Source organism: Podarcis erhardii (assembly GCF_964252035.2).
Source record: "Podarcis erhardii genome assembly, chromosome: 6".
NCBI lineage: Eukaryota > Metazoa > Chordata > Lepidosauria > Squamata > Lacertidae > Podarcis > Podarcis erhardii.
In genome coordinates this window covers 39,466,558-39,493,054 of record NC_138510.1, presented here as the reverse complement: position 1 = coordinate 39,493,054, position 26,497 = coordinate 39,466,558, and the positions used below count along the sequence as shown (strand labels likewise).

At 46.8% G+C, this 26,497-nt stretch overlaps 1 protein-coding gene across 2 annotated transcripts in view; it reads right to left on the bottom strand.

Moving 5' to 3' along the window:
- Positions 1 to 26,497, bottom strand: part of PLXNA2 (plexin A2) — a 418,876-nt gene that overhangs the window by 237,741 nt on the left and 154,638 nt on the right. For both annotated transcript variants that reach the window (XM_081864876.1, XM_081864877.1), the window contains exon 4: positions 10,397 to 10,531. In XM_081864876.1, the coding sequence (XP_081721002.1) occupies positions 10,397 to 10,531 (135 nt within the window). The remainder of the gene's footprint in view (positions 1 to 10,396; positions 10,532 to 26,497) is intronic.

Genomic DNA, 26,497 nt, shown 5'->3' with positions numbered 1-26,497 from the left:
GGCTAGAGCGAGTATGGCGGGGTGCCCGTGACGGAGCTTCAAGAACATCTTATAGGGTTTTTATGAAAACCTATGAGATGGCAGTGAAGGCCGCTAAGAAGTCCTACTTCTCGGCCTCCATTGCATCCGCTAGCTCTCGCCCGGCGCAATTATTTAGTATAATTCGGTCTTTAACGTCCCTTGAAGGACAGCCAAATTTAAATAACAATTCGACACACAGCTGTGAGGCATTCGCGAGCTTTTTTGCGGAGAAGGTCTTGTTGCTCCGCCATGACCTCCCTGCCAATTTGGATACAATAAAGGAACTGGAGGCCCCTCGACTGTCCTCGGGTTCAGTATTAGACCACTTTGACTGGATATCCCCAGCTGATGTGGACAGACTCCTCCGAGCTGGAAAGCCCACCACCTGTCCTCTCGACCCGTGCCCGTCCTGGCTGATTAGAGCGTGTCCAGACGAGGTGCGGGGCCCCCTGGGGAATATCATCAATCTGTCTCTTGGCGCTGGGACATTCCCAGGGGAACTGAAGGAGGCAGTGGTGCGCCCGCTCTTAAAGAAAACATCATTAGATCCTTTAGATCTATCCAATTACCGCCCGGTTTCGAATCTTCCATTCCTGGGTAAGGTGATTGAGAGAGCGGTTGCTGAACAGCTTGGTAGGTTTCTGGATGAAACATCAGCTCTGGATCCATTCCAGTCCGGCTTCCGCGCTGGTCATGGGACCGAGACGGCTCTGGTCGCCCTAACAGATGATCTCCGCAGGCAGCTGGATCGAGGCGGGTCGGGGCTGCTGATTCTTCTAGACCTGTCAGCAGCCTTCGACATGGTCGATCACGAACTCCTAGACCACCGCCTTGCCGACGTGGGGATCCAGGGCACAGTCCTTCAATGGCTGCGCTCGTTTCTCTCTGGTCGGGGACAGAGGGTGGCGCTTGGGGGGGAATTGTCATCCCGCCACTCCTTGGTGTGTGGTGTGCCCCAGGGTGCAATACTCTCCCCGATGCTTTTTAACATCTTTATGCGCCCCCTCGCCCAGCTTGTCCGGAGTTTTGGGCTGGGCTGCCATCAGTATGCTGATGACACCCAACTCTATCTGTTGATGGACGGCCACCCGGACTCGGCCCCAGACACACTGATCAGATGCTTGGAGGCTGTGGCTGGATGGTTTCGTGGGAGCCGGTTGAAGTTAAATCCTTCGAAGACAGAGGTCCTCTGGCTGGGACGGGACGACTTGGGACTGAGGGGGCAACTCCCATCTCTTGCGGGGGTGCAATTAGTGCCAGCACCATCCGTTAAGAGTTTGGGTGTAATCTTCGATACCTCCCTCTCTATGGAGGCGCAGATTGCAGCTATAACAAAGGCGGCATTTTTTCATCTCCGCCAAGCTAAGCAGTTGGCTCCTTACCTCTCTCGCCCTGACCTAGCCACTGTGATCCACGCGACGGTCACCTCCAGACTGGATTATTGTAACTCGCTCTACGTGGGGCTGCCCTTGAGACTGACCCAGAAACTCCAACGGGTGCAGAATGCCGCAGCGAGACTCCTTACGGGGTCTTCGCTTAGAGATCACATTCATCCGGTGCTATACAAGCTGCACTGGCTCCCGGTGGAGTACAGGATCAGGTTTAAGGTGCTGGTTTTAACCTTCAAAGCCCTATACGGCCTAGGGCCCTCGTACCTACGGGACCGCCTCTCCTGGTATGCCCCACAGAGGAACTTACGGTCTTCAAATAAAAACACCTTGAAGGTCCCAAGCCACAGAGAGGTTAGGCTGGCCTCAACCAGAGCCAGGGCTTTTTCGGCTGCGGCTCCAACCTGGTGGAACGCTCTGTCACAAGAGACAAGGGCCCTGCAGGACTTGACATCTTTCCGCAGGGCCTGCAAGACAGAGCTGTTCCACCTGGCCTTTTGTTAGGGCGCAGCCTGACTCCCTCCTTTGGCAATCTTTTCAAGACTTTAGCTTATGGTTGCCATTAATTTTGTTTTTAACTCATTTTTATAATGTTTTATAATGTTGTATTGTTTTAGTGTTGTTAGCCGCCCTGAGCCCGGCTTCGGCTGGGGAGGGCGGGATATAAATAAAATTTATTATTATTATTATTATTATTAGAAGCAAGTATCCTGAATCTGATGTCTTATTGACCTGGCCGCTCCCTTGGGGTTAATCTTCACACCTCTCACTTCCAGTGGCTATGACACAGGCATCTTGGTACAAAGGTACAGTCCAATGCATGTCTGCTTTGGGTTCAATGGGACCCCCAGGTAAGTGCATATAAGAAGGGTGGGGAACCTCAAGCTAGGGTCCACATGTAGCCCTCTAAGCCTCTTCTGTCTTCCCCCAGCCCAAATCTCTTATTGGTCCTGTTCCATGTTCTCCTCAACCAGCTAGAATGTCTCCTTGCACTGTGATAAAGCATCTTGCTTGCCTGGATAGAGAGGTGGTTGTAGGCATGTAGAAACCTCTGATGCGTGTAACTACTGGAATGTAGCCCACTATACATAGGTATGAATTGCATCCACTACTTCACCCACTTTTTGCCACCAGCGTGTAGCCCATAAGGAGTTATGGTCCTCAGGCTGAAAAAGGCCCCTAGGACTGCAGCCAAGAACATTTATACTTTCAAGGCTGCCATCGTATTTGTGTTTGTTGGGAAGTAAGAGCCACTATACGAAGAGGGTATTATTTCTAAGCAAACTTCCAGACAATTTCTCTAATTGCCCACAGCCATATCCTGTTCCCTGTTCCAACCATATAGTCAAATTTCATATTCTTATTAAGTTGCAAATGAGCCCCCTTTATGTTGTAAATGGAGTGAAATAAGTCCAGGTTTAATAAGAAATAATGTACTGCATATATTAAAATTTTCTCAACATGTCCTTTAAAAAAAGGGTATGGGGGGAATTCACAATAGCTTCAAAATTTCCAGAAATTTATATCTCTAACTGAAATTAATGGAAGTTTGTGAAAAAGCACTGCTCTGTTGATAGTGGGAAATATCACCTTGCACTCTTAATCTTCAGCCCTTATAGCAATTAAAACAATTAATGACACATCTCATAATTGCCTGCAATTATGAAACTTTAAACGGATAGAAACGGATACAATGCTTACAATTCTCCTTAGTACTATTATGCATTACAAGGGCAATATATTTTCTCCATGCTAGCTTGAGTAACCCCCCACCCCACCCAATTTTCTTAACTCTGATCAGGTCAGCCTTAAAATAGCCTCATTATTTTGGCTCTGTCATCTTGCAGTGTTTGGGTGATCTTAGTTGAGAGGCGGTGTTCGGCAATCACCGATTTTAAATTTGCCTAAATTTAAATGAATTCACATGTGCAAATTCAGACACAACAGCAGGCTTGGTGAGGAGGCAGCTCCACCGTGGACAAAGTGGCAGTCCTATGTAGATGTTGATTAGTATGCCTAGCTTCACTCAGGAGGGTAAAGAGATACCCTCCAGCTGTACTGGAATAAATTGCACACCAAACTTTGGTATTGGGTAATGAGCAGAAAACCCATCTATTCCCTCATGTCTTCCCTTTCACAACTTCTTGGAATGACTCCCCCATAGCAAATGCTAATTACCTGGTCCAATGAAAACTTCCTGGGATTGGCCTGAGGGGATCTATCGCTTTCACAAACCTTGGCAATTTATGTAAAGTTTTTTCATGGCAATAAGGTTTCCTTGAACTGAACTATGTATGTAACCTTTCTGTGGCTCTTCTCTGGCTGCAGTTAAAAGAACGCCCCTCCACCCTTTTAATTCAAATAACCTTCAAGAGTCAATGTTCCCACCTCTTCCATACAGAGTTCACCTGCCTCCCCTAGGCTTGGTGTAAGAAGGCCTATCATTTATACAGGCAGGGGCCCAGCCTTCCCTCTGCTTTGACTGTCCTGCCCTTCTCCCTGCAACGTGAGGAGAATCTTTAGGGCATGGCATTAATCTTCTCCCACCTCCCGCCGAGTGACAGGCATGAGTGCAGCTCTGTTCATAATATTCTGCATAAGGGTCTCTGAACTACATCAAGCCAGTGTAAAAATGTCACATAAGCCATGAGAAATCATTTCAGGTGCTCTATTGTTCACTTATTCTCTCTCTCTCTCTTTCAAGAATTATTTCCACAGGTGAAGCCAAGGAATGAGAACAACCTATGTTTCCTAAATAAAGCATTAGGCAGGATTTGGGAACAGCAAGGTCCCAAGTTTACAGCACAGCCTCTTTGAGCTACTCAAGCAATGGAAAAGAGCTATCGTGCAGTGTGAACAAGCCATGCTCAAAGGTTGAAGTGATGTAAAGAGGCTTTATATGGAAAGGAGGGTTAAGGGTAAGGTATACAGAAGAGGAACTGTGTGCATAGAAAGTAGTTGTTCAAATGACAGATCAGTGATCCATCACAAAAACTCTATAAAGGTGGTGGTGGTAAGGCATTAAACCACAGCAGAACTAGCATTAATACATGGTTTCCCATAGTCGCCAGAGAAATCCTCAAGAGTCCTAAGAATGAGGCAGAAAAGTTTAAGCCTCTTTCACAGTGGGCAAAAACCTCCAAAAAACCAGAGGCAGATTTTGGTACAGCACTAGTATACTCAAAAGGAAGTCCACTTAATATCAGTGGGATTTGCTTCCCAGTATGGAGGTTGGGGACCACAGCAGGATGAATCTGCCTCCACTATGTGGGCTGGTGGCAATCCCTGGACATTTACAAGTGTTCTGCTGTTGTTTTCTCTTTAACCCCTCAAACTGTTGTGTAATCACTGAGTGCGACTCCAGGTGCAACATGCCCAATTGTGTATCCTCATGGCTCATTAATTTCTGCAGAAGCAAGCAAAAAATAAAAATAAAAATAAAAATAAATCACTAGCAGAAATAGCAGCAAGGACCCAGCGCTGTATTTTCTTTAGAAAGCACACACACAAAAACATGCTAATTGAATTTGGATGTTTTTGAGAAACGCAAGGCAGCTCATGCTGGGAAGCGAGCTAAAAATGGCTCCTCACAAATTCTCTCACTGCAGATGTGCCAGTGGGCCTCAGTTTTGCCTGCAACAGTTGCTACAGTTTCTAGCTTCACTGACACAGCATATCACCCTGTGTCAGCGATCTTCATCCTGAGTTGCAGAATCACCTGCTGCTATTCCACATATGCAGAAGCACAAACGGCTTTGCTTCTCTGTCAGAGACAATTTATAGCGCATTATTTTAAGTATGGATGCTGTGAAACAACTTTCAAAATAGCACAGATATAAAATGGTACTCCATTTTTTTTATGCAGCCCTCCAAACCTGTGCAGGATTCCTAGGGATATATATAGTGACCACATGTGCAGAAAATACTGTTCCATAGCACTCTTCAGGCGTTGCCCCTCACACAATTACCATAATGTGACGAGAGTCATGCTGTACTCCTTGTCCCTGTAGAATGCAATGAGATGCACTCATGTGGGGGAAAATAAAAGGGTGCAGTGGAAGTTTAGCCTGTGACCCCAGCCTCTGAGAATCAACCCTGTCCTATTTGCCTTGCTGCACCTTGCTGCAACTACATTGTCTTATCCTAGGTGCCAATCATTGTAATTCCAGTGCTTGACAAAATTTTGGGAACTGTGCTTGGTTGACAGATAGAGCACATGGCTTATCCTGACACATTTCAAGCTAAAATTGTTTCTCTTCATATGATTGATTTAGTATTATCTCTTAACAGTTGGAGAGGCTTGCTCACAGCTCACGTCAAGCAAAGACAATGGCACCAAGTGAGAAAGATCTGCAAGGAAAGATGCATTTGTTTGAAAATACATCGAGAGCTCAGGAACTTGGGCCAACTGAATCTCCCAGGTATTTTCAGACACTCCTCTCTCCTCCACATATTGCAATGCTCAATGAGGAAAAGAGCCTTTCTGTCTCATAGCATGCAAAGTGGCCCATAAGATCAGATCACAATAGTACAGAGCAGTTGTGTTAAGCTTGTGAGTTAAAAGCAACACTTTCTTAAGATCTCTGTGAGAAGAGTCTCTTCTCTTAACTGGGAACAGTGGTACAGAAACAATCACGAACAGGTTAACAACAAAGGAGACATGTAAAACACTTCACCATTGAGTAAAACACAGTTCTTAATGGAATTGCACTTTAGGTATTTTTCATTATTTAGTAACTCCCCCCAATTCACAATTAAGAGAATTAGCAGCTCTGATGAATATTTAGGCCCTCTCACCCCATAACAGATGAGTTGAAGACATCCCTGCTCTATCTCTATTGGGAAACTTCGTGTGTGGTTCAGTTTCTTTGAATTCTTCCTGCCAAGCTAGAGATAAGGCATCCTTGCAAAAATGATCAGCCAGTTTAAATTTACAATGGGACATTATAGTTGAGGAAGCACAACTCTTGCACCTCACAGCTGGGCCCACCTCCATTTGCTGCTTTGACAAAAAATAGAATAGAAGAAGTCATGTTGATCCATTAGAAGAAGGAGGGAAAAAAATCTAAGATGCAGTATCATAATACATTTATTAGGAGCAACTGAAGGTCATGAAGTGCTGAGCTAGCTTTTGTGATTCACTGATCTCTTCCTACAGCTGGATGTTAAACAAACAAGAAGGGGGGAGAAGCAAGAAAGATGTTGGTAAAGGGCTTAGAGCACAACCATCTGTAATATGAGTTGTAAGAAGATGATGATTCACGAAGCTGTCTGGGGTACACTGTACTCTGTGTTTATAGCTCCAAGGCAGGGGTGGCTAACTCTTTTCACTTAATAATCACACAGCAGGATTATCATCTCTGATGGCCATGTGTCCGACTTTTCAGAGGACAGTCTTCTGTTTGTAGGCCTGTCAGAGGACAGTCATCTCATTTGAAGGGTTGTTCAGTCCATGTCTTGTTTACAGATAAAGAACCATAAGGTGAGAGGGCATGTTGCACATCAAGAGTCAGCACCTGGGCAGTGCAGATCACCAGGTCACAGTCTTCCCCACAATGCAGAGATGCAACGTGTTTCTATTTAAATAATAATTTCCAAATTTACATCTGTACACATAAGCCCATGCAAATCTAAAACAGTTCTGTGTTCCTGTCACAGACCGCTGCCCCTGCTAAAGAAGTTGATAGTTATTGACAAGAGAAGCAGCTCCCACGGTGCTCCGGATACACACACACACACACACACTTTCTAACCTCTAGGCAGCTGTCCACAGGTTACAGCAACAGTGGGGCCCCTCCCCTCCTCCAGCTTATTTACCCTCTTCTGAGGGGTTGCATGACTGCAACCTGAGACTTTGCTTGCATGGAAGTTGTTGCTGCTTTTCCCTTTTCAAGTCCCTCCTGGTCCTAGAAGACAGCGGGGTTGGAGAAAGTAAAGGGTGGACTAGCCCTTCCCTTGTCTGAATAGTTTCTTCTTCCTCCGTGACATCCTGCACACCTTCTTCCATCTCAAACTGCCCTGACTCTTCCTCCTCTCCCTGACTTGGCTCCTGCCATGCAGGCAGCACTGAGTCCCATAAATCATTAGCTCCCACTCCTGGGTCACACTCCTGACCCCCTGCCTCCACCCCACACTTTTTGGAGCCCTGCCAGTCCATGCCTGTTCTTCTCTGCCTTTTGATGATGCATAAATGCCAACCTACTGCTAGCTATGGACTATCGGTCATTTGAATATGGCCCAAGGGGTCTACTTTGAGTAGAACTACATTGAATACAACCCTATGAGTCTTTTTTTGTTCAATATGCGCAAATGTAGAAAATTCAAAAATTGGAAAATCAAGTCCATTATACTGCCTTCTGAAAATCCATTTCCAAAGAGTTAAATTTTACAAATAAAAATGTAGTACAAACCAGACTCCTTGAGATGATACCCTCATCTACTGCCATACACACAGCACTAGACAAATTATTCATCATTACAGAGCCATGAATGATAGCCACTAAAATGCTTAACTGAATCAATGAACCCAAGAGCAGGGCTTCATGGCTGGGACCTCTTGCATTTTCTCATTCCCGACAGGAGTGGAATGCAGTTGATCTGTTACAGTCGAGGTTCTGGATTATTTACATGGTGTTGGCTCCCTTAAGCAACAGACTCTAGTGGACTGCAAAGGCAATAAATTTCCATCATAATCATTTTGGTGTTGCCGGGTACAATCTGGTTCCTTTTTTCAGAAGCACAGTTTATCACACTCATAAACAGGTTCAGAGCAAGGACCATGAAGACAGTAAATATCAGGGAATCGAACAGCTGACACAACCTGGGAAGCAGTGACTCAGCTACCGGCTCACTGTTTAAAATTTGGTTTAGAGGGAGTTTGTCACTCTCCTGTTTCCTCTCTAGTGAAATGAGTTTTGAACATCAAGAAAGTTCAGAGCAAACCATCAATTTCATACAATTGCATGCTCACATTAAATACCATCCAAGTGGAATTGTGCTGTCTTAGGTGCATGCTCACCAGCTGAAGTGCTGTGTGGATCACCACCCACATCTATTCCCAATGGCTGTAGGGTAAATGCGATAAATGAGAAGTACTGACAAAACAGCCTGGGGCAACTGAGATATGTACATTGTGAATTCACTGCAGAGGGATCACTATGAAGTAGAGAAAATTATAAGCGACACTCATGGAGGACAACACAGATAAATTGTGCTTATTCATAAGAAAGAGGAAAACCCGTGAAGATAACAGTGGTATCACACTAAGAGAAACCTCCTATCTAGATTGCATCTATTGATACAGTCTAGTTCCAGTAGAATTCATGCACATGTTGTCACGGTCTTCAATCAAATGGTGACTATTTCCAGTTTGGGTAAAGTCTTAGACTGAACCTTTCAGACTGAATTGAAAAATTTTTGAACAACCTAGTGAGTAGTGAATGGATAAAGCCTGAGCCCCATCACAGAACCTGTTTGCAACTACTCAGAGACAATTTCTTTCCCCGCATCAGCCCATTCCAAGATAGCACAGATGTAGCACTAAATGAGCAATTCAAACCCTCCTTACATTGGGCTGAAGGTGGGTTTGAAACGAGCAGAGGTGTCCTTCCACCCAGCTCTCCTTGTGCCAACCTCCCCCATCTACCTGCCTACCATGCTGCTGGGTAGAAGGCACATTTGGTTGGATCGTTGTTGGATGCCCCACAAAGCCATATCAGTGGGGAATTGGGGTATGGATTGCTCTAATACCAGGTATAGGTAAGTTAAAGGTAAAGGACCCCTGGATGGTTAAGTCCAGTCAAATTCAACTATGGGGTGCAGTGCTTATCTCCGCTTTCAGGCCAAGGGAGCCGGTATTTGTCCGCAGACAGCTTTTTCCGGGTCATGTGAATAAACTGCTTCTGGTGCACAGAACACCTTGACAAATGCCAAAGCGCACAGAAACATTGTTTACCTTTGCCCCATAGCAGTACCTATTTATCTACTCATGCAGGTATGCTTTCAAGCTGCTAGGTTGGCAGGAGCTGGGACAAAGCAACGGGAGCTCACCCTGTCATTCGGTTTCGAACTGCTGACCTTACGACCGGCAAGCCCAAAAGGCTCAGTAGGTTAGACCACAGTGCCACCCATGTCCCTTTAAGACCAGGTGTATAACTGCATTGTGTGGGTGAAATTTAAAGCAAAAGATTGAATGTATTAGTTATATCTAGACATTTTAAAGGCCAGGGCCAATGAGTTCTTAAAGGTTTAGAGGTGGATCAGAGAATCATTCAAACTTATTAAGCTGATCATTTGGTCATGGGACTGTATCTGAATTTCCTACATTTCTAAAGAAAAAGTACCAAAGTCTCAAAATACTTTCAATCTAAACATGCTTTGTATGTTACACTAACAACATTCAGAAGTGCCATCCAGAATCCTTGCCACTGCTATATTTTCTAACACTAAAGAAGGGAAGGTCAGGATATGGCTGGACAGAAGACACATGTAACAAAACTGTATCCTGCACATACTTGAACACTATCCACATGCCACACATTTTATCTCCAATCACAATATTGTGATTTCATAGCCTCTTGCACACACAAACACAACCTTGAAATCTAGAAGAATAAAACAACAAAGGGCAATTCTATGTAAAAGTAGCCTACTGCCAAACACAAGGAGAGGAATGAATGGAAGTGGCTTCTGCTAGGGATGGGATTTGATAGCAGAATGAAGTCCAAATCCCCGAACCATATTTCATTCATAGTGGCACTGTCCAATTTCCATTTCTTAGAGACAATAGTGTGCTGATGAGAAGGAAAACTCCTCCTCCCCTGGTGCACTGACAGTTGTCTCTGGCCAGACTCAGATAAAAATAAAGCTACCTTTGGCACTATCCATACCTGAAGCAAATGTTAAGAGCCCTTTGGAATATGCAAGGCTTTCCCATTGCAGAGGGGCTAAGCTTAAAGCCTACTGTGGTTTTAAAGAGCAAGGCTTACCTGTCTTTCTGACATGACATAGAGGTAATTATGATCTGTGGAGAAGGCCATGTCACGAAGGATATGACTCCCGTCCTTGAAAACTGGCACCATTTCATACTGAATGCCACCATGAGGAGGCCCATCTGCTCGGATCTGGAATAAAGACATACTGCAGGTTAAATCACTGTCATTAAATGTGAGGGAGAAATACAGGCAGATCCTAACCAAGTGGCTATACGATGGAAAGTAAATACATGGCCGGTTTGATACCCAGCACATCCAAATGGAAGCATATTATAAGAGTGCTGTGAAGAATTCACAAACGACATTTGGAATGCATTTTAGGTATTCAGTGGTTAAATTGCACACAGAATGGAAAGGAAAACAGAGGAGAGTCCCTGCTCCAATCTCCACAAGTCCATTGACCTTGTGTGCACAGAGCATAAATGAATACTTGGATGCTTATAGGCTTCCTTCATGACTGGGTCCCCCACTATTCAGGTTCCAGCTGTGTCTATGCAGATACAACTTGAATGCATGCAAGCCCTTTGTCAGGGATGGGAAACCTTTGGCTCTCCAGGTATTGGAATTCAGCTAGTCCCAGCCAGCATGCCCAATGGTCAGGGATGATGGGAGCTGTAGTTTAGAAGCATCTGGAGGGCCACAGATTTCCCGTCCCAGCTTTATGTGTACATAATAAATGAATATATGGAAGCTGAATGATTTTGCTCATTCCCACCCCACTATGTGTTGATTCTTCATACAATTTCACCAAGTGAAAAAAGCAAGTGTGTCACTTCTAAATGTCAGCAGAACACAGGCTTGACCTGAATGCATTGTTTGATCATGCATTCCTTTGAAACAGAATATAGACATTCAAACACAGTTCTTCATTTAATTTGTGAGCAACAGGCCACATAACAGAAGTACGAATACAGGAACCAGACCCTGCAGCATACCCAGATGGCAACTCTGTCCCTTTGTCTACACTGACAACACTATTAAAGGTCTGAATACACAACATCAGCTCATCTTCCAATGTGAAATATGTATATCTGTATCTCTATATAACTCTATATACCTGTCAACAATGCCCTCCTGTGTTCAACATAGGAGAAATAGACCAGTTGCTACACTAACTAACAAACAGAAACAAATCTAATATCAGCAAAAGCAATATTAATAAAAACAGTGGGAGAACATTTCAACCTTTCAGAACGCTCTGGAACAAATAGTTCCACACTGGAACAAAGGAATTTCAAAGCAAAACTACAATGTGAAACTGCTGAATTACAATTCATCAAGAGGTTCTCACTTGTGGACTGAATCAGCAAAATTTAATTTTATCACGCTATGTGTGTTAATTGGCTTAACAATGCCAGAATGTTTGTATTATTTATACATCTTTGTGTGAGAGAGAATGTCAACTGTTACCATTAGTACTTTATTTGTATTTTATTCCCTCTGCAAATACCCCCTCTCATCTCATGCAGGACCTGATTCAGTAGTTCAGAATGGACACCAATCTGATCCAGATCGATTCAGACCTGAATTCAAATTGTGTTTCTCCCATTCAATTGCACTGGGAAACCAAAACAGCCATAACCTTCTTGCATCCCCCCCCCCCACATAAGTGAATGCAATTTGAAGTCACAATAGTCACTTATGAGGGGAATAACTCTTTGTTAGCCACAGTTAAAATATTGCTTTTTTCAGTTACCGTTATTGGAGAGTGTTGGACAAGATTCTGGCCTGGATTGGAAGCTATAGCTGTCAGGGAGGATAGAGGGGCCTGGAGGACTGTATTTGGGGCCCAGGCCTAGGGCTTTCTACCCTTAATGTACCTTCACTGTGAGAGGATGGAAAAGTAGACAATGTAGGTAGGGGCTCTAATCACCGATTCCCAGGTTATTTTCCATTATTCCTTTGTACATTTGCTCCAAATTTGAAAACAATTCTTTAGTGCACCTTTACCTATCCCCCCCTTTTTTCTGAAAACCCCCAACTATTAATTTCTCACTTATAAGCATTGGAAAGAGGACCCTAACTGCCACCCATGCATGTCTCTGCCTATTGCCTTCCAAGGTGACAGGCAACATCTTCCAAAGCAATAAAGTGTTTCAAAAGCCCCAAATTCTAGTATCAAAACATAAAAGTAAATAAAACAATATTTTATTACATAAGAGCAAAAACCTTCCATCAGTTATACATGGCGTACACTGAGTGGCATAGCAGCCCACAGTCTGAGTCAGCAATTACATATATAATTGCAGCTTGGGCTGGTAATAGTTAGAAACTTGAACAATGACTTTTCAAATTTAGTTAGCGGAAGCCTACATCCCATTTTTTTTAATGATTCTCATTGAAGAGGTAAATCTGTGTCTGGGCTATCACCACCTTGGGCTATAGGTATCGGCAGCATAGCAGCCAACTCCTAGGGGCCTAAGTTCCTTTGTCGTCCCCCCCATAGAATATTTGAGGGGGCTGCCCCCCTCCCCAAGTTGATGGGCATGTGTGTGCACTATGTCTTGTGAGCAATTATTTGGGCCAGGGCTTACAAGCCACCCTCACCCCCAATATTTTATTTTAGTTGGCAGACCATAGAATAATAAGAGTTGGAAAGTAAGTTGAGGATCATCTAATCCAGCCCCCTGCAATGCAGGAATATGCAGCTGTCCCTTACGGGGATCAAACCTGCAACTGTGGCGGGATCAGCACTATGCTCTAACTAACTGAGCTATCCAGTAGGTAGGACTAAACAGAATCACAGTATTGAATGTTCATCCACACAAAAATAGAACATCAGGGAAAAATATTCTAGCATAGGTCTCCCCTCTAACACTTAAAGGGTTTTTTTTGGGGGGGGGTTGTTAAATGAAGGAGTATTCAAGCATGTGAGCCCCACATAAAGTATGAAACAGTACAACCCTGACATGGGTTTACCAACCAGCAACACCTAGGCATTTACCTAAAATCAGTAATGAAAATGTGATTTAGATCAGCCCTGTGAGGCTGCCCAGCTTGTGCAGAAGATTTTGAGGTGTTGTTACAAGCAGCAAATTGTGAGCTATTTCATTTATTATGTCTTTTTTAAAACCATTGTGAGGAGTGCCATTTGGATTTGTCAACTTTGGGCACTAGAATGAAATACCTAAAAACAAGTTTGAAATTTTTATCCAATACGGGTCACCTCCTGAAGTTTGCCGACTCCAATAAATGAAAATATAGTCCTTGGCTGATAAACAAATGAAGCAGAAGGGTATTTGGCTTGTTCTGTACGAAGGCCTCCTGGCCTGTTGGTGTGGGTGATATTTTAGGCTTCATTATACAAATCCCTCCTGCTGCAAGAAAACTCTGCTTGGATTATAGCAGACCCCTATGCACACAGCAGGAACAGAACTGTTTTGAGTACACCCGGGTCTCTTTTCCAATGTTAATCATTTATGGCCTTTGGGGAGGGGGGGGGAGGGATAAACAAACAAATTACATTGTCTTTTCCCTACCAGGATTTGCATATTTGAGTAGCCATTTGATTACAACATGGTGTCTACATAACACCAAGCTGCAAACATTGGCAACCATCAGGCTGGGAGATTAGACCAGCCATGTGAACCAAGGGCTCCATGAAGCCGCCTGATGGGCCAGCGGCACTCACTGACAGAGATTCTGTTACTTGCTGGCCAGAAAACCGCTGTGTGCGAAGGGGCGCTTCAAAGCACTTGCATGAGATTCCATGCTAGGAGGATGGGGACAGAGACTGAGCAGTTGCGAGGGGGGAGAGCTTGTCACAAAGGAGCCATCTGCTGCAGCCTCCTGCCTGGCTGTCGCTCATTGTCCCATCTTGCTGTTCAGTGACTCAATTTCTAATTGTCAAGCTATTTTGAAGCATGAAAAGAAAATGTTAGTGATGGCTGAGCTTCTGGGAAAGGTAGGAGAGAAGTCGAGAAGGGCCGAGGAGAGAATCAGAACATTTACAGAACACTTTCCTTCCCCCCCCCAAAAAATGACAATCATAATAATTTATAACGTTGGTTTAGCTCCAAAAGGAAAATAAGTGTTCCGTGTTGCATGATGGGTAAGACAAGACAAAACTAATTCCAAAAGCCCCATCTCTGCTCAACATCTCTGCCACATTTAAGAAAGCAGATTGCTGCTCTGTCCCCAAGCCCAGCTCTCCCAGCAACCTCCTTCTCCACCCATCATTAAATCAGCTGTTTAAAACAGTTGCCAAGACAACAGCCTCCAAAGTCCTTCCATTAAAATGTCTGATTGTAATTTAATTAATCCTCGCAGGCCAGTAGGCAATGCGTTTCTAGGCCTGGCATGGTGGCATTTCTTGATCACTGAGACATGACTGAGTTGGAGTTTCTGGCAAGGACGCATTGCCTTTTCTTTCCATGAGCAGATAATCAACAAATCCTTCATAAAATGGGATATCCTCATCTCATTCAGGTCAGAAGAAATGCCCTGAGTGGACTATGGTGCTAGGGAGGCAGTTCAATGCCCTCCTATGCCACAAATTCTCTGTATGACTTTGGCTGTGTCAGCTAGTCTTGCTGTTGGATTAAGGCACTTGTCTTTAACACTAGTGTCACAGCCACCCAGGTGGGTCCCAGCTCACGAGAGACCTTACTCCGTTATAGTTTACTTACAGGAAAAGTTTATTGAAGATAATTGCTTCTTTCACAGTTCAGCATTGTGGCTGTACGTCTGTCACGTTAGACCGCCGAAGTCCCCCTCTGACTCCTCCCCTCCTCCACACCAACTTAATAGCCTGGCTCTAGACCACCTCTTCCTCTCCTTTCTTTTCCGCAGGGTCTTTCTGCCCCCCTGGGTTTTCTCTTTCCGGGATTCGCCTGAGGCTGAATCCTCTGCCGCCTCCTGCCCCCTCCTTCTGGCTTTGGGGCCGGGCTCCTCCTCTGAGCTTTCCCCACTTCCGCGCGCCTCTATGTTTGAACTTGGCGCGCGTACGTTGCTTTTGACCTTTCCTTCGTCCTCTATACTGCCCCCTGTTCCACTCTCTACCCTTTCCGGCTGAACACCTTGCTCCAACCCCCTCTCTCTGTTTTCTCCTGTTCCTCCTCCCTCCGAGAGGCTGACAACTCCACCCCCTTTACTCCGTTCCGGCTGAGACCCCTCTGACAGCGTCTGTGCTTCACTGGGCTTTCTCCCCTCCTTTCCTGACTTTCCACAGCTTCTCTCTTCTCCTGCTTTTCGCCTGATCATGCTAGCTCCCTTTTGGGAATCCTCTGACTCACTGCTTAGGCTCATAGATTCCCTTCGAATTCCGTCATCTTCTTCCTCGTCTCTCTCTCCCTCCTCCCACTCGCTTTCCGTCTCCTCTGCCATCTCCTCACTTCTCCCAGAAACCCTGACATCCATCCCCCCCTCGAAGCCCCCCCTTCCCCCCTCCCGGTCGCTGGGTGCAGGTTGAGGGAAATGTGGTTCTTCCTGGGTCGGTTCAGGATACCGGGTGTCCACGTCAATCTTCTCCTCTGGCAGCTCCGTATACGTGTGTTCGAACTCGGGTTCCCCCCCTGAAGGCATCACAGTCTCTTCCTCCCTCACTGCTTCTCCTGGCGCTGCCTGCCAAGGACCTATCATCCACCTCTGACTCCATACCTCCCTTGGCTGATCCACCCACCAATAAGGGTTTGTCTCTCCCCCCCCCAGGCGGGGATCCCTGGTCGGGCTTGTTTTGGGCGTAGAGCCCTCGGGCGAGGAGAAACCCCCGAACGTGCTGCCCGACAAAGTGGGCGTGAAAAGCCAATCATCAAAATACTCCTCGGGCATGGGTTTGTGCGGAAAAATTGCATGAAACTCCTCCTTCAACAGGGGTTCGTCCAAAGCGTAACCCGGCACCCAGCTATTTGCAGAGACTGGAGTGCCTTCCCTGGCGAGAAAATATTCAACTCCCTCCTCCCCCCATCGTGAATCCAGTATCTCTGTGACCTCATTAAGAGGTTCTGGTCTTGGCGACTCCCCTCTCTCAGGCGCCCTTCTACGTGGCTCTGGAGGTGCTCCTGACTCTTGAAACCTGTGTGGGGCTTTGTAGGGAGTGAGCACCGACCTATGAAAGACCGGGTGCACCCTGGAGCCCTCCGGAAGGGCTAGGCGAAAAGCCACCGGATTGATCTTAGCCTCAACTTGATATGGTCCTAGCTGCCTGTGTTCTAACTTCTTTTTGGCCAACGACCTGGCCGGCATCGCGTGGGCTGCTAACCATACCCAGTCCCCAACCTGAATGTCTTCCCCCGCCCTTCTGTGTTTATCGGCTTGCACCTTATACGCCTGCTTTGCCAGCTCCAAATGTCTCCGCAGCTCCTCGTGCACCTCTTGCAACTCTGCTGCAAACTGGTCGGCATTTTGAGGTCCCCCCCCTTCAGGTGCTGTAAAGCTCGGGAAGGTTCTGGGATGACGTCCATAGTTCGCGAAGAAAGGCGTCACCCCGGTGGATGCGTGCTTCGTGTTGTTGTAGGCGAACTCAGCCATCGGCAGGTAGTCCACCCACGCCGCGGGTCGCTGGTTGGCGTAACACCGTAGGTACTGCTGCATGATCGCGTTGACCCTCTCCGCTTGACCGTTGGTCTGTGGATGCCTCGCCGACGCCAGGTTGATCTTGACGTGCAAGATGCCCAGAAGCTTCCGCCAGAAAGTGGAAACAAATTGGCGCCCCCTGTCGGACAAGACGGACTGTGGTAGTCCATGCACTCTGAAGACGTGATCGATGAAGAGCTTTGCGGTCTGTTCTGCCGTCGCCACCTTGGCACAAGGAATGAAGTGCGCCATCTTGGTGAACAAGTCCACAACCACTAACACCGCCGTCTTACCTCTGGAGCTGGGCAGGTCTGTAACAAAGTCCAACGCTACCCTCTCCCACGGTTGCTGCGGTGTCTCCAGCGGTTCTAACAATCCCGCCTGCTTCTGATGCACTGGTTTGGACCTCTGGCAGATGTCGCACCTGGCTACGTAGTCCGCCACCTCTCCTCTCATCTGGGGCCACCAAAAGTCCCTTGCCACCAACTCCATCGTCTTCTCTTTGCCGAAATGGCCCGCACTCGGGGCATCGTGCAATTGTTGCAAAACCGTGGCGCGAAGCTCGTCGGTGGGCACGTAAAGGGCGCCCTTGCGAGTCAAAAGTCCATCCTGCAACTGAAACTCATTGTTGTCAGGCGACCCTCTGCGGAGCTCCTCCATCTTGGATTGTGCAAACTGATCCTCTTGCAGCGCGCGTCGCACCGCGTCCAGGTCGACTGCGATGGTAGCGCACGTCCACGCCTGCGGTGCGAAAATGTACTTTGCTGCGATTGGAGCTACTTCCTCCAGGTATTGAGGCTTTCGGGACAGCGCGTCTGCTATAACATTGGAGTCTCCAGGGATGTATTCTATTTTGAAATCGAAATCCGCAAAGAATTCCGCCCAGCGCATGTGTCGTTGGGTTTGCAATTTAGCCGTCCGCCAATACTCCAAGTTCTTGTGATCCGTGCGGACCTGCACCGTGTGCTTGGCTCCTATCAAGAAGTGTCGCCACGCTTTGAAAGCTGCATGAATGGCCAACAACTCCCTGTCCCATATGGTGTAGTTGCGCTCCGTCTTGCTGAGCTTCCGGGAGTAGAATGCACCCGGTCTCCAGTTGCCTTGCGAATCCTCTTGCAAGAGGACGGCCCCAACTGCTCTGTCTGATGCATCTGTCTCTACCCGCATGGGCCTGCCAGGATTCACGTGCAGCAGCTGCTCCTCGGAGGCGAAAAGGCTTTTAAGCTTCCGAAAGGATCGCTCTGCTTGTTCGGTCCAGACGAACTTCTTCTTCTTGGAACTGAGGGTGTCAGTGATTGCCGCCGTCGCGTTTGCAAAACCCTTAATAAACTTGCGATAAAAATTGGCAAAGCCGATGAACCTCTGGACCTCCTTCCGATTTCGAGGGCTCTTCCAGTCCAACAGCGCTTGGACTTTAGTCTTGTCCATGGCCAGTCCCTCGTCGGACAGCTTGTAGCCAAGGAAATCTACCTCTCTCACATCAAACTGGCACTTCTCCAACTTGGCGTACAGCCTGTGTTCCTTCAGCCTCTGCAGAACTTCCTTCACGTCCTTATCGTGATCCTCTGGCGATTCCGAGAAAATCAGGATATCGTCGAGAAAACAGACACACTTCTTGTAGAGGAGACCTGCCAGGACGTGATGCATGAATGCTTGGAAAACATGGCTGCCATTTTGTAGACCGAAGGGCATAACTCTGTATTCGTACGTGCCCAAAGGAGTGAACATGGCCGTCTTCCACTCGTCGCCCTTCCTGATGCGGATGAGGTTGTAAGCTCCACGTAAATCCAGCTTGGTAAAAATCTTCCCCCTCCTGACTGTAGCCAAAAGGTCGTCAATTTTGGGCATGGGGAAGGCCTTGGGCTTAGTTAGTCTGTTTATGAACCGGTAGTCCACAATGAGCCTCTTCTGGGGCGTGTCTTTCTTTTTCACAAAGAAAACAGGACTGCCTCCCGCTGCTTTAGATTCCTGGATGAATCCGCGCTTGAGGTTGTGTTCTATGAACTCCCGAAGCTCTTGCAGCTCGTCTTCCGACATGGAGTACAGCTTGGCAGTTGGCAACTGCGCGCCTGGCACTAAGTCAATCGCGCAGTCGTAAGGTCTGTGAGGCGGCAATTTGTCAGCTTCCTTTTCGCAGAAAACCTCCAAGAACTCCGCGTACTTGTGAGGAACCGCTTGCACCATACTCAGATGCAGCTGCTGTTCGGCTTCTCCTCCTTGATCGGTTTGGATGCAATTCTGGGCGCAATACGATGAACAAAAGGTGATCTGCCTCTGGTACCAAGCAACCGCGGGACTGTGCCTGTCCAGCCAACTCATGCCCAACACGATGGGCGTGTCCGATAAGTGGGTGACATTGAAACTAATAAGCTCTCGATGGTCTCCAATTTGCATCATCATGGGAGGGGTTTGCTGCACCACTTGCCCCCCCAGCAACTTCCTGCCGTCTACCGTGACCACGTTCAGAGGCGTCGTTGCAGGCAGGAGCGCTATGTTATGCTGCTTGACGAACTGTAATCCCACGAAATCGGCGTTGCTTCCCGAATCGATGGTTGTTGGAACCTCGAGAAGTCGCCCATCAGGCAGCTGGAGTGTTGCTGTGAGTAAAACTGCTGGTTTGGGAGGTAAAGGGTCCATGCGCTGCAAGGATGCTGGGGACTTCTCTACAGATCCGCCTGGCTGAGCCCCAGTAGCTCTGCTTCCAGCCAGGCACTGCAGTTTCCCTGAAGCTGCTCCTCTGATTGCACCTCTGCTGTCACAGTTGCTAGTGCTGCAGTGCGCTTCTGGAGCCTCTGGGGGCACTCTTTCGCCATATGGTGTGCACTGTCGCAGATGTAACACTTCCTGGTCCCTCTAGGAGGCTTCGCTTTGGCTGCAGCAGGGATGGGGCTCTGGGATGGCTTTTGAGCCCTAGCACCACCAATCTCCATTGGCTCCTCGCCTTCCTTCCCCATTGGTGAGGGGTGCGCACGGCTGAAATCCCCGTGCACAAAAGGGAGAGCTTTTGCTAGCGCGCGCGCTTGGGGCCCCCCCTCCTCGTGCCACGGACGTCCCTCATGTCGAATTCCTATAGCCAAAGCCCGTTGCACCACGTCTTCCAGGGTCTGGGGTCTGTCCCCCCTTGCGATCTCATCCTTGACGGAGGGGCTCAATCCCTCCCAAAAAAGATCCCTGACCGGTAGACTGTCCTTCGGCCAATCTAAGGCGGTGAGCAATGCAAAAAATTTAGAATGATATTGGCGTACAGTGGCTCTCCCCTGCCTCAGCCCGTGCATCTGCCGGCGCGCAATGTCCTTATCCACAGAGGATTGAAAACAAGCATCCATTGCCTTGATAAACGCATCTGCATTGCGACGGGCTGGTCCATCTTCGCGCCACAGATTGCGTAGCCAAGCCCTGGCCTCCCCATGCAGGTGCGAAACAATAAATCCCACTCTCTCCTCCTCATCTCTAAAATCATGACGGAGTAAATGCAGTGCATACACGACATCTGCCCTGAAGTTGGGATAGTCTTGCAAGTTGCCATTAAAATGCGAAACTAGGGCACCCCCCCTCCTTCCAAGCGCAATGCTCTCCGCTCTGGAGCCCGGGGTCCCCGCCTTGTCCGCATTTTCCCACCTTGCTTGCAAATCCTGGCACGCTTTCTCCAAGTCAGCATTCTTCTTCTGCGAAGCAATGACTGCCGTTGTGAGAGTGGTAATCTGATCCCGGAGTGCAGCCAGCTGTTCCTCAGCACTCATGGCTGCCCCGTTCGTGAGCTTCGCAAAAAAAAATTTTTGCTTTCAGAGGGAGGGGGACTTTCTGTCACAGCCACCCAGGTGGGTCCCAGCTCACGAGAGACCTTACTCCGTTATAGTTTACTTACAGGAAAAGTTTATTGAAGATAATTGCTTCTTTCACAGTTCAGCATTGTGGCTGTACGTCTGTCACGTTAGACCGCCGAAGTCCCCCTCTGACTCCTCCCCTCCTCCACACCAACTTAATAGCCTGGCTCTAGACCACCTCTTCCTCTCCTTTCTTTTCCGCAGGGTCTTTCTGCCCCCCTGGGTTTTCTCTTTCCGGGATTCGCCTGAGGCTGAATCCTCTGCCGCCTCCTGCCCCCTCCTTCTGGCTTTGGGGCCGGGCTCCTCCTCTGAGCTTTCCCCACTTCCGCGCGCCTCTATGTTTGAACTTGGCGCGCGTACGTTGCTTTTGACCTTTCCTTCGTCCTCTATACTGCCCCCTGTTCCACTCTCTACCCTTTCCGGCTGAACACCTTGCTCCAACCCCCTCTCTCTGTTTTCTCCTGTTCCTCCTCCCTCCGAGAGGCTGACAACTCCACCCCCTTTACTCCGTTCCGGCTGAGACCCCTCTGACAGCGTCTGTGCTTCACTGGGCTTTCTCCCCTCCTTTCCTGACTTTCCACAGCTTCTCTCTTCTCCTGCTTTTCGCCTGATCATGCTAGCTCCCTTTTGGGAATCCTCTGACTCACTGCTTAGGCTCATAGATTCCCTTCGAATTCCGTCATCTTCTTCCTCGTCTCTCTCTCCCTCCTCCCACTCGCTTTCCGTCTCCTCTGCCATCTCCTCACTTCTCCCAGAAACCCTGACATCCAGGTACATAATAAATGGTAGAGGAAAAAATAAGCACATTCCTGTGCATTTTCTTATGACTATCAAATAAAAAAACTTAGGTGTTACACATGAGGAAGAGAAAGAGGGTTAACATGCTAGTTTCACCCTCCTTTGCATTGTATTGGTCACCATCTAACTCACAAGAAGGTGACAATCTGAAGAGAGCTTTGAAGGCTCCCCGTGCATTTTAGAACCCTGCATTATTAAGGTTCTAAAATGTACCTGGTACATCCATGGCTTTAGAGTGACACCTTGTAACAGCAATAGAGGTGGCAGAACCAGCATGCTCATTCCTGCTGTCCCCCTCATATGTTTGTTAACAAAGCATGCTTCCTGAAGCAATTGCAAGCATTTACATGGTTTCCATTGATCCAAACTAGAATGTGCAGTTTTTTAAATGCCAGTGTGGAAGCTATGCATTATTTAGGTTTTCTAGAGCCATAAACCATTATTACATTTTGAAGGAGGCCTTAGATGCATTAGATGTTGCTGGACTCCAACTCTGATAATCCCTGCCCACTAGACATTCTTTCAGGAGCTGATGGCATGGAGTCCAAAAACATCTGGAGGGCCACAGTGTGACCACTTCGGCTTCAGATGGACAACTGTTGCACAGTGGCATCTTGGGACAGATACCTTCTCTTTTTGTCTACATTAACTCACTTTCATAGCACTACAGTTTTAAAACCTTTTCCCCAAAGGTCTCCATTAATCATTTATTGGGGCCATGCAGATTCTGAAAGAGCTAGAGCTAATTAATAAGTGACCAGTTGAATCTCAGAAATTCCACGGAAAAGGGCATATCTGCAGGTAGAAACTCACAGAACAGTTCATGAAACAGAGGATGGAGAAGAAGCCTACACTAGGACTCAGCTGTGATGCTGAGGAGTCTCCTGGGATGGAAGAAGCTTGTTTTCTCAATCAATGCTGATGTGTGTTTGCAAATACTGGTTGAAAGGAGCCAAACAGCATAATCTGCAAATCCAAATATTAGCACCAGCTCAGAGCATTCAAGGCCAGCAAAACATTTGCATGTGACCAAGCAGAATGCATTCCAATTTGGAAATTTCAGTTCTTTAAAGGCAAGGTGGAGATTTGTCTCGCTAATGCTCCTACAATGTAGACTGCAGGCATAAGCTCTGCATTATTTTAAGAGATTAGTAAAATACCATATTGTGCCATGTATATGTTGCAGCATAGCACCCCTGGTGATAGTGTCTGATCCATTCAAGTCTCTGACACAACACAGAGGCCCCCACTCGCCTATTGTATTGCTTCTTCTCAGTATTTTACTCACCATCACAACTGTCATTGTAACTAAGCTATGATGGGTCGGCATGTCCTTCCAGTTCCTCTCCGCAGGCTCTCATTAAAGGGCGTTAAAAACTCTTTGTGGGAACTTTCCATGATTAAATTACCTGTCTTTTTTCATTACGAATTCTTTATAGAGACAGAATTTCATGACGAACTGTTAGGTGCTGGAAAAATAGCTGTATAAGTGCCTGCACACGGAGCTTCATATCATGAAGGCAGCAAGGTTTATTCCTCTTAATTCCCAGAGAACCATGGCTACATTTCCCATGTCTTCAGACATACAGAAAGGGAATATCCAATCGGGCATTTTGAAGAACTGCATCCAGTACCTTCTATGCCCCTCCCTCCAGGAGACCCCTGCCCCACTAACTGTCTTAGCCCAACCAGAAGGGTAGGCCTGAAAACTGATCATGAAAAATGGGGACTATATTTCAAAATGAGCAAGGGCTGAAAGGCCAGCAACATTGGTTCCACCCTGGCCTACGTTGCTGGTTCATTGTGCACCAGCAACATGCTCATGGACATGACCACATTGCTCTAACTTTGCTGCTCATTTGGTGTAAGCAGGAGAAACCAAGCAGGAATTTGCAGCTCAGTTTGGCTTTTCATGAAATGGGAACCTGGGGTCATGGCTTGTTGCTCCCTAATATACAGGAATTCTTAAGCCACCTCTTCCTCCCAAGAAGGAAGGGTAATGCAGCTGCTGTGAAGCTAGCTTAGCAGCTCTGTCCCACCTGGCAAGCTGCTTCTGTCAAGCTGCTGTTTATCTGGGCAGGTGACACCCCTACTTAATTCAGACCTTTTTGAGGGTGTTATCTCCTGCCTCACCCACCCACCAGAGTTCTTTGCAGGCTACACAATTCAGGCATCAGTGTGTAGATGGTGCAAACAAATGAGCCAAGCTATAAACACACCCTCTTCCAGAAGCTGCAGTCCAGTACGATATACAATAAAATCCCCAACCTCATTAGTCAGATCCTTTGGGTACGTGCCCCCAGAAATGTTATGGTGCTGAAACACCTGCATGTTTTTAGCTGTAATGATTTCTGATATAGCTGAAGAAAGTGAAGGGATCCCTAGATCCCATAACTGGGGCAGGGGAGAGAGAGAGAGAGAGAGAGAGAGAGAGAGAGAGAGAGAAACCTTATGACTACAGAATGCCATGATAACAAAATGAGAAAAGAGAGTCACAAGGCATATTTCAGAAATTTACTCCACTATTGTGAAGCTGCAAGGATCGCTGGATCCTGGGCTCTTCGGCATCTACATGGTGGCAGTCACTTAATTTAACATTTCTCTTTGCTGCTACCTTTGGCATCTGCTAAGGCTTCTATATAAATAGCTTCCCTATCACAAAATACAGCAGAAACACCCAGCCTCTCAAAAGGCTGCTGTTCAGCTTCCACACCTCATCCTGTGTTCTGATACATTAAGGAGCAATACTGGTGTGATTTAGTGCCCTGTCTTCTGGGTGGGAAGCTTCCCCTTTGAAATTAAAGTGAAATACTAATCCTATTAAAAATCTTCCCCTTAAATCATAGATATGTCCATGAGGAAATTAATGATGACTCTTTACACGCATATTCAATTCAAATCAGCGTATCCAATTAACCGTGTTACCTGCAGGCCCCCTCATCTCAGCATCTCTGTCACACTTCCTCTATTTAGCCCTAAATTATTGTGGAATAGAGTAATTCATAGTGGACACCATCTCCATTTGTTGTTGTGAGGGCATCAGTAAATGGGTTCATTTTCTAAAGGCTCTGTGAGAATCTGCTGTACGTGAGAGAGTATGACACGAGGCACAGCTCCTTCCAAAGCAAAAGGAAAGCCATAAACACAAAGCCAAGGAGCCATTTCACCTCATTAGAAATTAAACACACTAGTCAGGTTACCTCTTTCCCAGTGTTCCAAATGGGATAGAAAATAAACCAGCCTCATAATAAAGGCTTGTATCGACTAAATTGTGATGGGCTGCTACGTAGACATGGTAGTAATAAACACCATCATCCATTTTAGACTGCAAATGGGCAGTGAAAGCTAAGAAGCTTAGTTGATGGCAAAACAATTCCTACCATGTGGATGCAACAAAGCTTTACTTGCTAGATTTCTACGACACATGTATTACAGGTACAAGAGCCCTGCTTTGGGGGGTGGCGTGTAGAGACATACTGGCAGCTGTACTCATTGGTACAGTAAAAGGCATCACAATGACTAGCCTGTAGGCCTTAAGATGTTGCTGGACTAACAGCTTCTATCATCCCCGACCACTGGGCACCCTAGCAGAGGCTGATGTGAGCTGAAGTCAAACAATATTTGGAGGGTCTCAGGTTCCAAAGGAAATGCAACTGCCATGCTTACACCACCATCTCACCCTTTCTCTCCTACCTGCTAATGTCTTCCATAAGTTTCCAATTAGCAATAATCGCGCCTCGGATTAACCTCATTGGCTACGATACTGCCACTGCGCAAAGCTAGCCTTGGGAAATTGTTTGCAAGTCAGGGCGTGCAGTTGTCTTGCTTCTCCTTCCTGTCTTAGAATTAAGCTTCACCTAACTGGTGGGAAATACAATGTTTTGAGCAGCAAAAGCTCTGTTTTATTAAAACACAAGCAGATGTGGTTGTAATATTAGCAGAAGACAAGAAACAAACAGGTGTATGAATCCTGGCAGACCTCCATGTATAAAATATAAGGCACTGGTGTGGTGACCCTAGCACTGAAATAGCTTTTTGAAGCCACAACAATCAGGAACATTAACATGTGATTTGGGGCTGCAACTAAGGACAGACAATTGAGCTGGGACTGCAAATCCAGCTTGACATCGCAGGCTTTTTCTCACACTCCTGGGCATAAGATAAACAAAGCAGCAACACAGCATGAGGCTAGGCAAGCCTGTCTGCTTTGATTTTCAGGCCTAACCATTCTTTGACATATGCCTTCATTCTTACTCCCATTTTTTCCTGTTTATTGTTTAAGGCACATGCTCTTTGCAAATATACATATCCAATGATTCCACCACTTCCCACCCACCCCTTCCCAGCTGTAGTAAGTGGTAATTATAGAGTTAAATATTGCCTCTGTTATTATGGGTTGGGGCTAAGACCCCACCCCTTTAACTTATTCTTGTGGTCACTTTCATTTACTTCTCATTTTCCTATGTAGTTGTCTGTGTTACTCTATTCATCAATAAACAGCCTCTTGTCCTGGGTCTACAACAAGGCTGGCCTACCCATGAGGCAAGGTGAAGCAACTGCCTCAGGTGGCAGGATGCACAGGGGCAGCAAATCCAGCCTCCAAGAAATGCATCCCCCATTGCTATGGCAGTGGCCATGGTGGCAGTAACAGCTGCGGCACACTCCTTGGAGGTTGGATTAGCAGTCCTCCCTCTGCCTCCTCTACAGCAACCTTTTGGTGAATAGAAGGTGCTCCTGGTCTCCTACCCTCCTTGTTCCAGATGTAGATCTTCACTCACCCTTCCTCCTTGGCAGGGGCAGGGGGACTGTTAAGTTGTGGGCGAACATATCAGATGACACAGCGATTCTTCAACAGCTCTTGTTTATTCAGAGGCCAGAATAGAACTGAACTGAAGAGCTCAGTCAGCCTGCTTATATAGAGCTCCAGAACAGCGTAACTGTTGCAACTTTCTAAAACTAT